The sequence below is a fragment of the Adelges cooleyi genome, unplaced genomic scaffold (assembly GCF_023614345.1).
Source record: "Adelges cooleyi isolate 19-005CV unplaced genomic scaffold, UGA_ACOO_1.1 ACOO_flye_CR_arks_rails_tigmint_CR_PRNA_651, whole genome shotgun sequence".
Taxonomy (NCBI): Eukaryota; Metazoa; Arthropoda; class Insecta; order Hemiptera; family Adelgidae; genus Adelges; species Adelges cooleyi.
In genome coordinates this window covers 8494451-8508018 of record NW_026096352.1, presented here as the reverse complement: position 1 = coordinate 8508018, position 13568 = coordinate 8494451, and the positions used below count along the sequence as shown (strand labels likewise).

The following is a 13568-nucleotide window of genomic DNA, read 5'->3' as shown; positions in this document are numbered from 1 at the left end:
AACTACATACTTAATTCATAGCATCTTCCTTTGTTTTTATTGTTAAATTAAAGAAAACATATATTAAGCATACAAATCGAATTTATCTAAAGCTATGTGCTGTAATATTATTTTAGAGTCGTGTCAATATCTAAACACTTAGTTTCGGTAATATAGTTTCACACAATTTTTAGTGTGTTTTGAAGTATTTCCTTTACTCCACAGTATGAAATGTTATTCATATATTTAAAAATGCAATGTTTAAATTGTCTATATAGCATGTCTTCTCAAAAGGATCTTAATACAGGGTAAACACAATGAAGATTGAAGGATATTAACGTAGGAATAACGAATCGTTAATTGGGAAACATCGTTTTATTAAAAAAATCCAGAAGTTATCAAAAACATAGTTATGTGTCAATTCATATGGATAAGATTAGAGGGTTACATGTATTGATATAAATTTATTTTTGAAGTCTAGAGCTTGGCTGTTTTATGATTTGTATCTACTTCGACATGTATATTTACCCAACTTCAAAAAAGTGGTGGTTTTTCGTCGCCCATGTTTTTTTTTATTAATAATAAAACACAATATTAGTATCTTTAAAGTCCTTATGTAGGTTTATAGACATATCTATAAACAATAAAAAAATATATATTTTTTTATAAGGTACCCACTTTCTTTATTTACATTCAATGTATAATGTATACGCATTAGAATACAATGGACAACCCGGGCAATAATATGCATTTGGCATGACGAATATAATGAAAAGGGTGTCCAGTAAACACAATATTATAGAAACACATGGTTAAAAATTGTTAAAATATATTTTATAACATTGTTATCTATTTTTTATAAACATAATAGTTTTAAGCAATTTTTTTATGTTTATAATTTGCCAAAATATTGTCAACTATGTTTTAGTTTGCATTTATTAATTGAATTAAATTTCAATTGTAATTTTGTCTAAAGATAACCTAAGTTAAAAACGTGTAATAATACTTTTGACTCGAATGTTTAAAATAATATTGCAAATACTGATTATTAACCACGGCGTAAAATCAGTAAAATTTTTTTATAATGTATATAATTTTAAAGAACTTGCTTAATATGACGGAGGCATAAAAAATAAGTAAAAATTAGGAATTTTGGTTCAAGTACTAATGCTTTTGAACATCCCCCCGATTTAAAAAAAACGAATTTATAGTAGGTCGTTTATATATATGAGTTATTTGGATATTTGTGCTTGAATCACGCTTATCTTTTGACATTACTTAAAAGTAAATTTACAAGTCGAATAAATTATATTTTTTCAGCCAAAATATAAAAAATTTTACTTAACTCTTTTTTGCCCAAACACTACAGAATTAATGGGACATACAACGTTTTAAACTATTATGTAGATTTATTACTAAGTTATTAGTAAAACTAAGCTATGAGTTCTTAAAACACAAAAAAACACACGAGTGTAGCAATATTGCCTAACCTGAGTGCCGTTTACAGAACAAAATATTACATTTTTGTCTCGTAACGAAAATAATTATTGCTGCGACTTTATAAGATTATTTTTAATTTTTGCAAAATAATTAGTCTGTTAGAACGTTTTTTTTTTGTTTTTTTATATAGTATTTCAGTGATATCATTAATATTTTAGTTGTTATAAAACACAATGATGGTTTTTTTACTTGATATCTTATGCGCGATCTACTCGTTCTAAGTACTTGTAGTAAGCCTTCGCATTCGGGCGTTATAATATTGATATCTAAGGATAGCCATGAATTACATTAGCTCCAGACTCATTAAAGGAACGCTTAATAATAATAATAATAGTAAAAACAGAGTATCAATTATTTTTGCCTTTAAAATAAAATTATCATTTATGAATATTTTATTCATTTTTATGGTCAATTAAAATTATACTACATTCATATTTAAGTGCATTGTATAATATATAATATTTTATAGTAATATAATCAAGAAACAATTAAAATTCACGATACATCCGTCAAAATGCATGACAAAGCTAATAAACCCATGTTTCATACAATAGAATGAAGTTTGTAGTTCAGAAGATATGCAATGCACGTATATAATATAATATCCATATACACATATAAGAGTACCGTAACATGATAAAAAAATATACTTTTAGTAAAATACGTTATGTGAAATAGTATAGTTTGCAGGAAAAATACAATATTATCTCTCGATTTGGATCTGCATCAATTTTACATTATTATGATACTACACATGTTATGTGTACTAGTTACTCTATATTTTTTATGTAGATTATAAAAGTTTTTCTTTTCTTTTTCGGTAGCCGCATGACCGTCAACATTAAACAGATTTAACCATATACAACAGGCCAGCAGTAATATATTATTTATATATTTATTTAGCGTATGGTTTTGTTTGTACGTGTCCACTATTTAAAGTTCTTGTAGTGCTAATTTTCTGGTCAAGATATAATTTAAATGATCTATTGTTAAGTAAATTGTGTATTAACAAAGCTGTTTTCTGACAGCATATAGTTCGGAGAAGTTTGGAACGGAGGCCTTATGTCAGATCGACAAATAAAGCATAGATCTATAGCCATTTCTGGAAGCCTGCCTAAATAAATGTGGTTCATGGTAGTATTTAATCTAAGCAGTTTTGGCCTGGTCTGAACCCTGCTTGTTTCATCGGTATAGCATTAAATATGGTTGGGCCGCATCGATTATACATGAGCCTTTCCAAAAGTTCGTAGCACACTAAGCAGTGCTATAGGATGATACTTTTCTGGGCGATCATTGGATTTATCAGTTTTTAGGATGGCAATTATTTTAGATTTCGGCGTAGAATATAGATAACCGTCGTTTAGTGTTGGGACCAAAGTTTTATACATATTTGAATATATAATATTGTATTATTTTTATTGATTTAGTAATCTAGTAAACCAGTAACAGGTTACTGGTGTGCTCCAGAATTTTGTGTACATTTGTATGCAAGGGTTTTTTATTATCAAGTTATTATAGTTTTATATATTTTTTTTTTAACGTCATTTTTATATAATAAAATATAAACTATATACAAGATTATGTATATATAGTGATTTTTGTATATGAAAAAAGAAAGGCAGGTACATGTAGTACCTACAGGTACAAGCAGTATGATCAATACACAATTTTTGACATTTATTGAGGAAAATAATTTTTTGTTATGCCATAAGAACCATATGGTTGAAATAGCTATAAACTCAAAGTAAAAAAATAATACATAAAAATTCCAAACATGGCATACCCGTAGTTTAAATATTTACATTCGTCGGGTTTTATGATTTTGAATGTTAAATTATGTTTTTACTCTTATTCATTTATGCACTTAAAGTTATCATTCCTTAGAAATTGAGATTTCTAATGTATTAATATCTGATTACATTTATGTACTGTTATGTTCTAGTATTTTTTGAAATTGTCGTAGTTATTAGAGTTATTTTGATTTATTAATAAACACGTTTAATCAATGTACATCAGTCATCTATCACCTATTATTTAGCTAAACATGTTTATTGTACCTTACCAACATCTGTAAAGTAATTTTTAATTTTAATTTGTATTAAACATAGTAATTTACGTTGAAGCCTTATAATGCTTAGTCTGGAACGCCAGGAAAAACTAACAGTTTGAAAATATTCTACTTATCTTAAATAAATACAAGAATCTATGAAATCTGCAACCCAATGATAATATAAAACTTACTATAATGCACATGTTGAGGTATTCTGTTTTATGATTTGTCGAAATTGCATTTATTAGCGATGAATTTTTTGGTTATTTTTATAAGTAATTACATTATGCAAAAAAAATATGAAATGTTTATTTTGTTGTTACTTGTTAACAATTATTTGATACCTGTATACTTTGAATAGAAAGGTTTAAACAGGGTTGGGGTACCTAAAACACATTTTTATTCCAGTATAAAATGAAATGTATGGATTTTATGTATTTTATTTCGGATTTAGTCTTGCATTCCACGTACATGGAATTTTGGAGTAATGTCGATGAGATTGAATTATTTTGTATCACGTTTATAAAATATTATAACTTAACTATAACGTATCCCTAACCTCTGATCGTTTAACGTTAAATAATTATATATTGAAATTTTATAAAGTTTATTTTAAGTAGTATACTTTATTTATTTACTGTTAATATACTTTATTATTCTGATATGATATTATTATAAATATTAAACAGTTTTATAAAAATTTAGTCCTTAAACAACTATTATAGGCAAAATATTTTAAATTAATAATAAATACACATATATATTAAAGTAATTAAATAATATATCATATTAATATTTCTAAATTATTAAGCAAAACGAACTGCTTTGTACTTTTTGTCAGAGTTTAGACAGATTTTTTTCTTTTAGAAATATATGTCCAACATATAAATTTTAAATTTGGCACTTTTTTTTAACTATCAAACTACATGTCATTCGATGTATTTATAATTTGTTAGTGTAAGCCTGTGATAGATTGCATGTATACAAATTTGAGCTCGGAGGATTCACATTTCCGAAGAAAACCGACATAGTTTATGTTTGTTCCAGTTTAGATTTTATCCTTACTTTGTTAGCGAAATGGGTTGCAATGCATATTTAGATTAACTTGTAAGCTATTTGTTTAAACATTCCGAATTCTTTTAAAACTATAATTACACAATATAAATAATTAAAATAAATTAGTATATAACAAAAATTTCCCATAATAAAACTAATATTTGATTAACAAAAATAGCTTTAGTACCTACAAAATAAATAAAGCATCGGTTTAGTACAATCATTTATTACAATATTTTAATATCATATTAATTAATTATTTTAGTTATTAATTTGAAAAATTAATAGTATTCGAATACGAATTTGCTTATAATTTCAATTTAATATTATGATGACCTAAATATTAAATTTATATGTTAAATCAAGAACATATTATTATGGTGATTCAGTTTTGCAAATGTGTTATAATAATACTTATGAAAACTAGACAGCCTAATAACTCAATTTTAAGGTTAACTTGAGTAAATACTTGTGTACAGTCACGCAACACAATAATTATTCTACCTAACCATTTATTATTTATTAATGGATATAGACAACTGGTCAATGACTAGTTATTATTATTATTAATTTAAAGAGTCGCCGAGGTCGTTTGCTTCGAAAAATGAAACGAGTAGGCTTTTTACTTCTATAATTTCAAACGTTTATTAACCTTTAACATAATTAAAATTGATAAGACTTTAAGTATGATTTAAACATAAATAGTCATCCCTAAAATATTTTTTTTAAAAATAATAAAGATTAAAACGTAAAATTGGTAGAAAAAAAAAGGATTATTTTTTATGATACTCTTATGTCTTAAATCAATCAGTAGATAAATGTTAACAATCGATTAAGTAATTAATAGATAACTGACTTTGAAAAATATTTCATTTTTACAGACTTGTATGTTGGTTCACTATTATAATGAAAATATTGTTTTTTTTTTTCAGATAAGTCATGGTTGTTCATCGGCTGACATCATTAATTTGGCTGTTAGCTGTCATATGGAGTTGTTTTTGTATAACATTGACTAAATCTGTAACTCGGGAAACGCGTATGTATACATATTATTATTTTTTAGTAATAACAAATCATGTTATTCATGAGCTTTGAAGTAAACGTTATATGATGACAACATAATACTGGGTGCGCCAAAAAATATGTAGTGAAGAAACTGTCTTGTCATTCAATATTCAACTTTCAATTTGTTACTTTTGGCCCACTCTGTATATATATTGCTTTTTAACGTTCGGATTTTTTAATGATAACATAACATTGTTACATATTATAATTATTCTAACATATGTGCAAACGGGTCATGTTGATGTAGAACCATGAAATTCAGTTATTTATTTTAGTAATATTATTAATTATCATCAACAGTTGTGTCGCGGGAAAGGGAATAACAACTATGTCAGTTGCCATACCCGTATAAAAATTTAAGACCACTTACCCTACCTCCGTTTTACAGGCTGGAATCCACCTTTAATTGATTATGTAATGTTTGGTCCGATATAGCGTCGGTCAAAATCATCTCTTTCTGTTGATTGTCTTAGATACGGTGGTATACATTTGTGATTAAGTGAGAATACTTTTATCTTCAGAAGTCTTAGTAACACATTGAATCTATCTAATATTTCACATTAAAAGATTCAATACTATCAGTACAATGAGAATATTTTAGGTCATGATTGTAAAAAATAATATTCATACATAGTTTGCGGAAAATGTTATTTGTTATGTACTAAAATTATTTTTTCTATCAAAAATAAAATACAATGTTGTAAAAATAGAAAACTAAAAGTAACAACATTTATCCGTTTAATGTAAGTTGTATGTACACAGACTTAAATAACAAGGTTGTCATTTTTAAAACAGGTAATTACTAATTAACAATGTATATATTTTATAAAATCCCGTATAATTAGTATGGGTTTAATAAAATTATTAAAATTAATAATATTCCTTTGGTTCAATGTAAAAAGTTTTGTGTTATTTACAAAAAGATACTCAAAAGCGGTATTCTAGTACCGGTATGATTAGTAGGGTATAGGAGGATCAGTTTTTTACGATTAATTAATTATCTACCATGTTTGTTTTAAGGGAAATGGAAAGCGTCAATTTTTTTACAAATGTCGAGTACTTTTAGTATTAAATTTATCGATTAAACTTGTTCAGTTTATGTCCGAAGTATTTTATGTAAATATTACAGACTAGTTTTTATAATAGTAAAAGTAAAATATACGCAGGGCTTTTTACGTAAGTATTGGGGAAAACATAAATAATCCAGTCATATTAAAATGCTTTATATATTTATAATAATAAATCATAACAAAAGAAAATAATTTGAATATTAAAAGCTCATTTGCAAAATGGTGTTTTTAATATTTAAAAAAAAAGTAAATAATACGCAGTAGGATCAACAAGAATATATATAACTGATAAAAGTTGAAATACAGTACAAATTTTGTGGTAATCTGTAAAAATGGGTTCCTCTTTTTTTTATTTTTGTCAGTGACGACTGGCGTTCATAAGAAAGTGTTGGGATGTCATTTGATACCCACGGGTAAATGGTTTATAACTTTTAGAAATAGAGTTGGCCTTCCTTCTTGGAAAAAATGACTCCCCTCATGTGCATCGTTGATTTTTAGTAAATAATATATAAATACAATTTATTTTGTTTAGGTATATGATAAATATATTTTTCATTGTTTTTACTGCTTATACGTTGAATTTAATATTAGTAATATAAATCATTTTGAGTTTTTAACAATGTTTTTGCAAAATATATATTTTTTCACGGGTTTTTGCCTTTACCTATTCTCGAGTCTCGACCACTGAGTTTTACCTTACAAATCTCTCTAAACGTATAAGCGTGTAAGAGGGTTTATGCCGTGGAGAAACGGCTCAATGTTGTGGTAACGAACGGAATTATCGTTATGAAACGCCCGTTCGTTTTTTAGTAGGTAACAAAAAAAACATTTCCTTAAGAAATACTGAGGTTTACTTTATTGCTCGTAAAACGTATCTACTGTCTACCGCGCGCCAGGCTATATTATTATTTATTGCACAAGTATTGGGTTAGAACAGCTTGGTATCGTTGCTGAAGTGTGCGTTTTTTCTTCGTTATGTCGGTTACCAAAAAGGTGCGGTAAGACGATTAATTCTGATTTTCATCTGAAGTTAAAAACAATAACACAATGTATAAATATTGTTAATCGTCATAACTCATAATAAATGCGAATGACTAGGTGGCGTTACATTTAACCTTGTTAACCCTACCAGTTCCAGAGTAGTACACAGTGGTAGACTTATGTTGGATTCATTATTATCAATTTTTCGTTAATATATTATATGAATGATAATGACGCATTTAATATGGAAAACTTCGATCATTTACAATGGATATAGCTACTGCCTGTCTTATCGGTTAAACGCGTTGTGTCCAATAGCTAGCACAGATGAATGACTGAGTAAAATTAAACGTCTTACGCGATATTTCCCGGAGCCCTGCTGGCGGAGCGTATTTAGTTATGAAAAATCTACACATCATATCATAGTATTTCACGAATTCTCAAGGTACAATGCGGTGTACCTACCTGTAATTTGGAATAAAAAAAAATGCAAAAATGATAAAACTTATAAAATACTTTCAATAGGCCATATTGAAGAAAATTAAAAAAAACAGCTAAATGAGTTATTTGGGTTTGACTGGGTTAACACGATACCCACCGGTAGGTCCAGGTAATCAATATCTCATACACTTAGACAATTTATTATACACACACACATATTATAAGCGTGTGCACAATATATTACATACAAACTCTCTCGCACGCATGCAAACGTTTTATGCATTTTAGGTCTTTCGCTATGTAATTCCAATTAGACACTGTCTGCTCGAAATCGTTTATTTACAGGCGAATGCGTTGTTATTTTATATATGTTTTTTATTTGGTTAACATTTTCATCACATAGTGGCGTTTTAATAAACTGACTCAGTTTCAAAAAATGTATTTAGTTAAAAATAATTCTAAATACTTGAAAAGTCACGAACAGTTAATTTGTTTATAGAATTGTTAGGACAACTACAGGATTGTAGACTTTCTTCATATTTTTTCTACTTAAGCTAATACCGGTCATTCTGATCCTATGCGCTCTACTATTGACCAAGCGTATGGCTTCGTATATAATTCGTATATATTATTTGGGAATTTTTGCCAGCGTGAAGAATGCGCATACATCGATATGAAATTGTAAAATTAAATATATATATATATATATATATATATATATATTATACATATATAACAGACGTTTAGTATTATCATAACACACAGGAACAAGGTCAATGAGTGCCGACCATTAATGTTATTAAAAACGAACCTCTATAGTAATAATCATTGACTTAACAGCGTTGTTTAAATATTTTGCACGCAACTCCACTTTTAAATAGGAATGTGTGTTTAGTACGCGCTCGAACCCATTCCAAATAATTGCCGTTAGGTCTTGTCGGAGTTTTTTTGTTAAAAGATATGAATACCATACACAGATGAATAAATATTCATATTTCACCGAAAAACGTAATAAAAATAAAACGTTTTGACAAAAAAATATATACACAGATTTTTATTTTTTATGAACAGGTATCTAAGGTATCCAAAAAGTATAACCACACAAAATCCATTTTTGGAAAATTAAACGATATTCTTAATGGCATTTTTTATTGAAATCCTAAATGCATTAAAAAAAATATAGTTTTACTACATAAAATATATTTTATGTTTATACTTTATATCCTATTTTTTGTACTATTAACAGCTAGTCGGTAAGCTCTTACCTAGGGATGAATTTTGTTCGGCTGAAGTGTCAAATTTTAATTAACGGTGCTGTGCGTTTTTCATTTGAAATCGATACTTTTGAAAAACATAAAAAAGTGGACAGTTGCATAATGAAATAAATGGGGTTTTTCAACTTAATTTGAGAAGGTGTTTTTGTTTTATTATTTTTTGTGAGATTAGTGTGTCGACATTTTGTACGTCAAGACTTTCCAAGGTTAAACCAAAAAAATGATGCTTCCGTGTAATGTTCACTACGTCAATAAAATATCATAAAGTTTGTTCGAATGACATCAAGATATTGGCAATCACAACGCCATTACAACGGTGTCTTTTTAAAAATATATTTACAAAACAATCCATATTTATATTTTGTCAACTCAAATATAAAGTAGCTCAGAAAGATACAAACTATAGGCGCATTCACGACACGATGGAAGTTTTTTGAGCAATTGCCTTTTAGGGAGATTCCCTAGAGCTATCTAGACAGCGGTCTAGTTTTTACCGTAAACAAAAGACTGGCCACCTTGCCCGGCCGATATTAGGTGAGATGTTACTTCAAGTCATAATGATATGATATCTTTTAAACAGGTCAGGTCAGGTCACATTTATTTTTCGATTCGTCGCCAATTTAGGCCAATTTAATACTAACGAGTATCCATAGTACAATCGGATACATAGGCACATGTATATGTCTTTATATCCAAGTATAGGACCCTGGAAATTTTTGGTACTTCCTTATCTTTAATCTCTTATATTTTATCCCTAATATAGTATCCCTAATATTTTATCTCTAATACATTACCTCTATTTGTATGTCAAAGCTATTATCTCTATTTTTATCTCTTATCTCTTTTCTCTAATCTATCAACTCTACCATCTCTGTTTTATCGCTGGGAGTCCTTCTAAAAATTTGTCCGAAACGTAACGCATCCAGTCACACTCAACAACCAAATCGTTGTTAGGGAAACGGTTTATTTTACTTGTTTGTGTTGTGTGTAAAACATATCCATGTGCCGATGTGTTCGTGTACAGCGTGGATACTTCTTGGATTCTTAAGAGATAAGAATATGATTTCTACAATATAAATTCGTATGGTGGTATACAACATTTTTATACATACAGTTTTGTTTGTGTCAAAGGTTAAACTTCAAAACAATTAGTCACTTTTTGAACCTTATTTAGAGAACGGAGTGGCTGCTACTACTCTATGGTATTTTGTTAGCACGGTGTAAACGGTGAACTGAGATTAATCTTAATCTAATATAAATTTTTCTTGGTTCGTGGTGTAAGCTGTGAGCAACTAACTGTTAAGAGAATAACACATAAATTACTATTTTTGGGAACTAGACAATTCTAGAGTGTATGGTTGTTACTTGTTAAGCATACGGTTTCTGTGTAGAAACGTGGGTAAAATTTTAATATAGCACGACTTAGAAATTCTGAAGATTGCCAACTGCAAAGCCACTAGTGCGAAAGTACTATAGATCTACCGACGACCAAAGGGGCAACACATTTTTTTCACTATTAAGTCGTGCGTCGGAGAATGCAAAAAACCGTAAATGATTTACTACATTAAAAAGAAAATGTAAAAAGAAAAAATAATTAAAAGTCATTCTTCGGACGTTTGCAGTGATTGTTAACTTTTTGCTCACGTAATAACACGTAAGCCGGCATTTTGCTTTTAATTAAACTAGCAGTATCTTTAGTGCGCGTTGAAGGCATCTTAGGTTTGCATATATTACATTGTGCGGTCGACGTATCATTATCACAGCTGATAACATATTATACAATATATAATAGAATATTAGTATACCGGACCCGAAGGTTCGACGAATATGGAATTCAATAATCGGACGTTATAACGTTGTGTCTTTTCAAAATCATGTTGACTGCATTGTGGTATTATCTCTCTGACGCGCACCACTGCCGTCATAACAATACAACTATCTTCAGACCGTTTCAATAAGCGATCAAAGTGGAATAATTGAAGTTACGGTTTTCATCAAACTACGCCGAGGCGAGCTCAAGATTAATATCCTCGTTGAATCCATAAGAAATAACAGTATTTTTTTTCAAACTAGAAGAATGAATGAATCTAAAAATGTAATACGATAGTAAATATATCTATTTTTTAAGTAAAAATAAAGTTCAGAGTTTAAAGTGACAAGGTGATGGCTGAGAGATTTTTAGTTTGAAGCGTTGCTGGAATCCGCCCGAAGAAGAAGTATTCAAGGGCTTGTATTTATGCTGAGTATCGCCCTGATTTGTAGGAAAAATCAAGGGGAGTTTGTGTCCCAAATACATGATAAAAGGTTTCCTTAGATGTACAATACTATTATGATTTTGTTTACATATAAAGTGACTGCGATTAAAGATATAAAGGTGAGGTCATGCATTTACAAATACATATTCGATTGCATTCCATTGTCTTTCATATACAATTTTTAATGAGATAGCGTTTCACAATAAATATATACAATTTACATATCCCACAAGGTATTCGAGCTGTATAAATTTAATCACACTTACACAGAAAGGATTCTTTTTATCATGTTTAATATAACTGACGTTCACAACACTTTATTTGAAAATGAAGACACTAAAAAAGAAAAAGTAAGACTTAAGTCAATGAAACCATTCATATGCACTAAGTACAATGTAATCATAGAAATTAGGTAATATATGTAATGTTATATTCTAAGTTATATTCTGATTTGTAAATATTGACTAAATGTTATTTTTAACGCGTATCCATAAATGTATTAAAGAATTACAACACGAATATTGTTTTATTTATTAGAAAACAGCAAAAAAATTATTTAGAAATATATTACAGTAAAACCATTCCATGCTATTTATCAAGGGTATTTTTATTTTGTAGTAACTATTTTTTTTTAATTACTGTAATAAAAACTTTTATTTGTAGGTTCGGGTTATATTTTTGTAGCAATACATATTATTACAATTATTGTAAAACACAACTGCAGTTTTCGTGGTGCTCAATTACTATTAATGCAAATTTGAAATGATTACAACAAAACAGCCACAGGGAATTCATAAAACAGAACATGACTGTACATTATCGTAATTGCGTTCCTCGTATTCGTATATCGTACTATGTTGTTTTACAAGCTGCAAACCTAATAGGTATAAATGATAAATATGATACTATTATACACAAGTTTATCTATAATATACCCACCGCGTAAGCTAACTGTGCCCTAAGTTATACAACATACGTTCCTTGTAAGCCTGTTTATACCAATTTGTATGACATATTGTATACATACCGTTTTGATGATCGAATGACGGTATACACTCGAAAAGCGGCTTTAGTCAACCGCAAATGTCCCGATTTTTTATGGTCGACGAAAAAATGAATATTTGTATAGTCCTCCCAAAAGTTTTCCGTCTTGACGCACCTTAAACCACAACTACATATGCATAACACTTTTATCAATATAATAATATATCAAAATACTCGTCTGTAGTGCTTTCAAGTGGTATTTTTGTACTAACGACTAGTATAGAAATTAATTTTAAGTATAAGAAAGATAATGATAATTAATTTTTTCTGAAATATAAACAAGCAAAAATTAAAAAATGATCTTTTCGAAGTTAATCACGGTGATTAATGTGCTACAGTGTTTTAAGTTTTTGTTAATAACTTTGACTAATTAACATTTTTTTCGACCCACTCCGCACTTCTCTACTCTGACCACGTTAGCATTATAATTTTTAGTATCAATATTTTAGTTCATTTTTTCCGATAGTTTAAAATTATCCACATCATCTAAACTTTCTTTGCTATTAACATAAGTAACAAAATATCTGTAGATTGTGTATGGGTTATTTTTTAAATACGAGTACCAGTCTAATTATAGTATATTATTTTTATTTACTATTGTAAATAGAGTTTAACTACTAATGCCTATAATGTAACGTTGGCTCTGAAACAAATTATATTTTATAATTCCCTCGCTATTTGATTTGATAGTAATATTATTATTTTAAGTAATTCAAATATAAAATATCTTTGGCAGAGTTCCGGAATTTTAGAGTTAAAGGTTAAAGTTATGAAAATATAATGAAAACGCCCACCGTAGGGACATTAAAGTCAAACTGATATGGGTTTTCCATTTTATATAATATTTATATGA

General features: G+C 28.3%; 1 protein-coding gene across 1 annotated transcript in view; it reads left to right on the top strand.

Annotated features, from left to right (window-relative positions):
- Window positions 1–13568, top strand: part of LOC126844998 (hemicentin-1-like) — a 156612-nt gene that overhangs the window by 13548 nt on the left and 129496 nt on the right. Inside the window, exon 2 of the mRNA XM_050583568.1 lies at window positions 5518–5621. Coding sequence (XP_050439525.1) covers window positions 5525–5621 — 97 coding nt within the window. The 5' untranslated portion in view covers window positions 5518–5524. The remainder of the gene's footprint in view (window positions 1–5517; window positions 5622–13568) is intronic.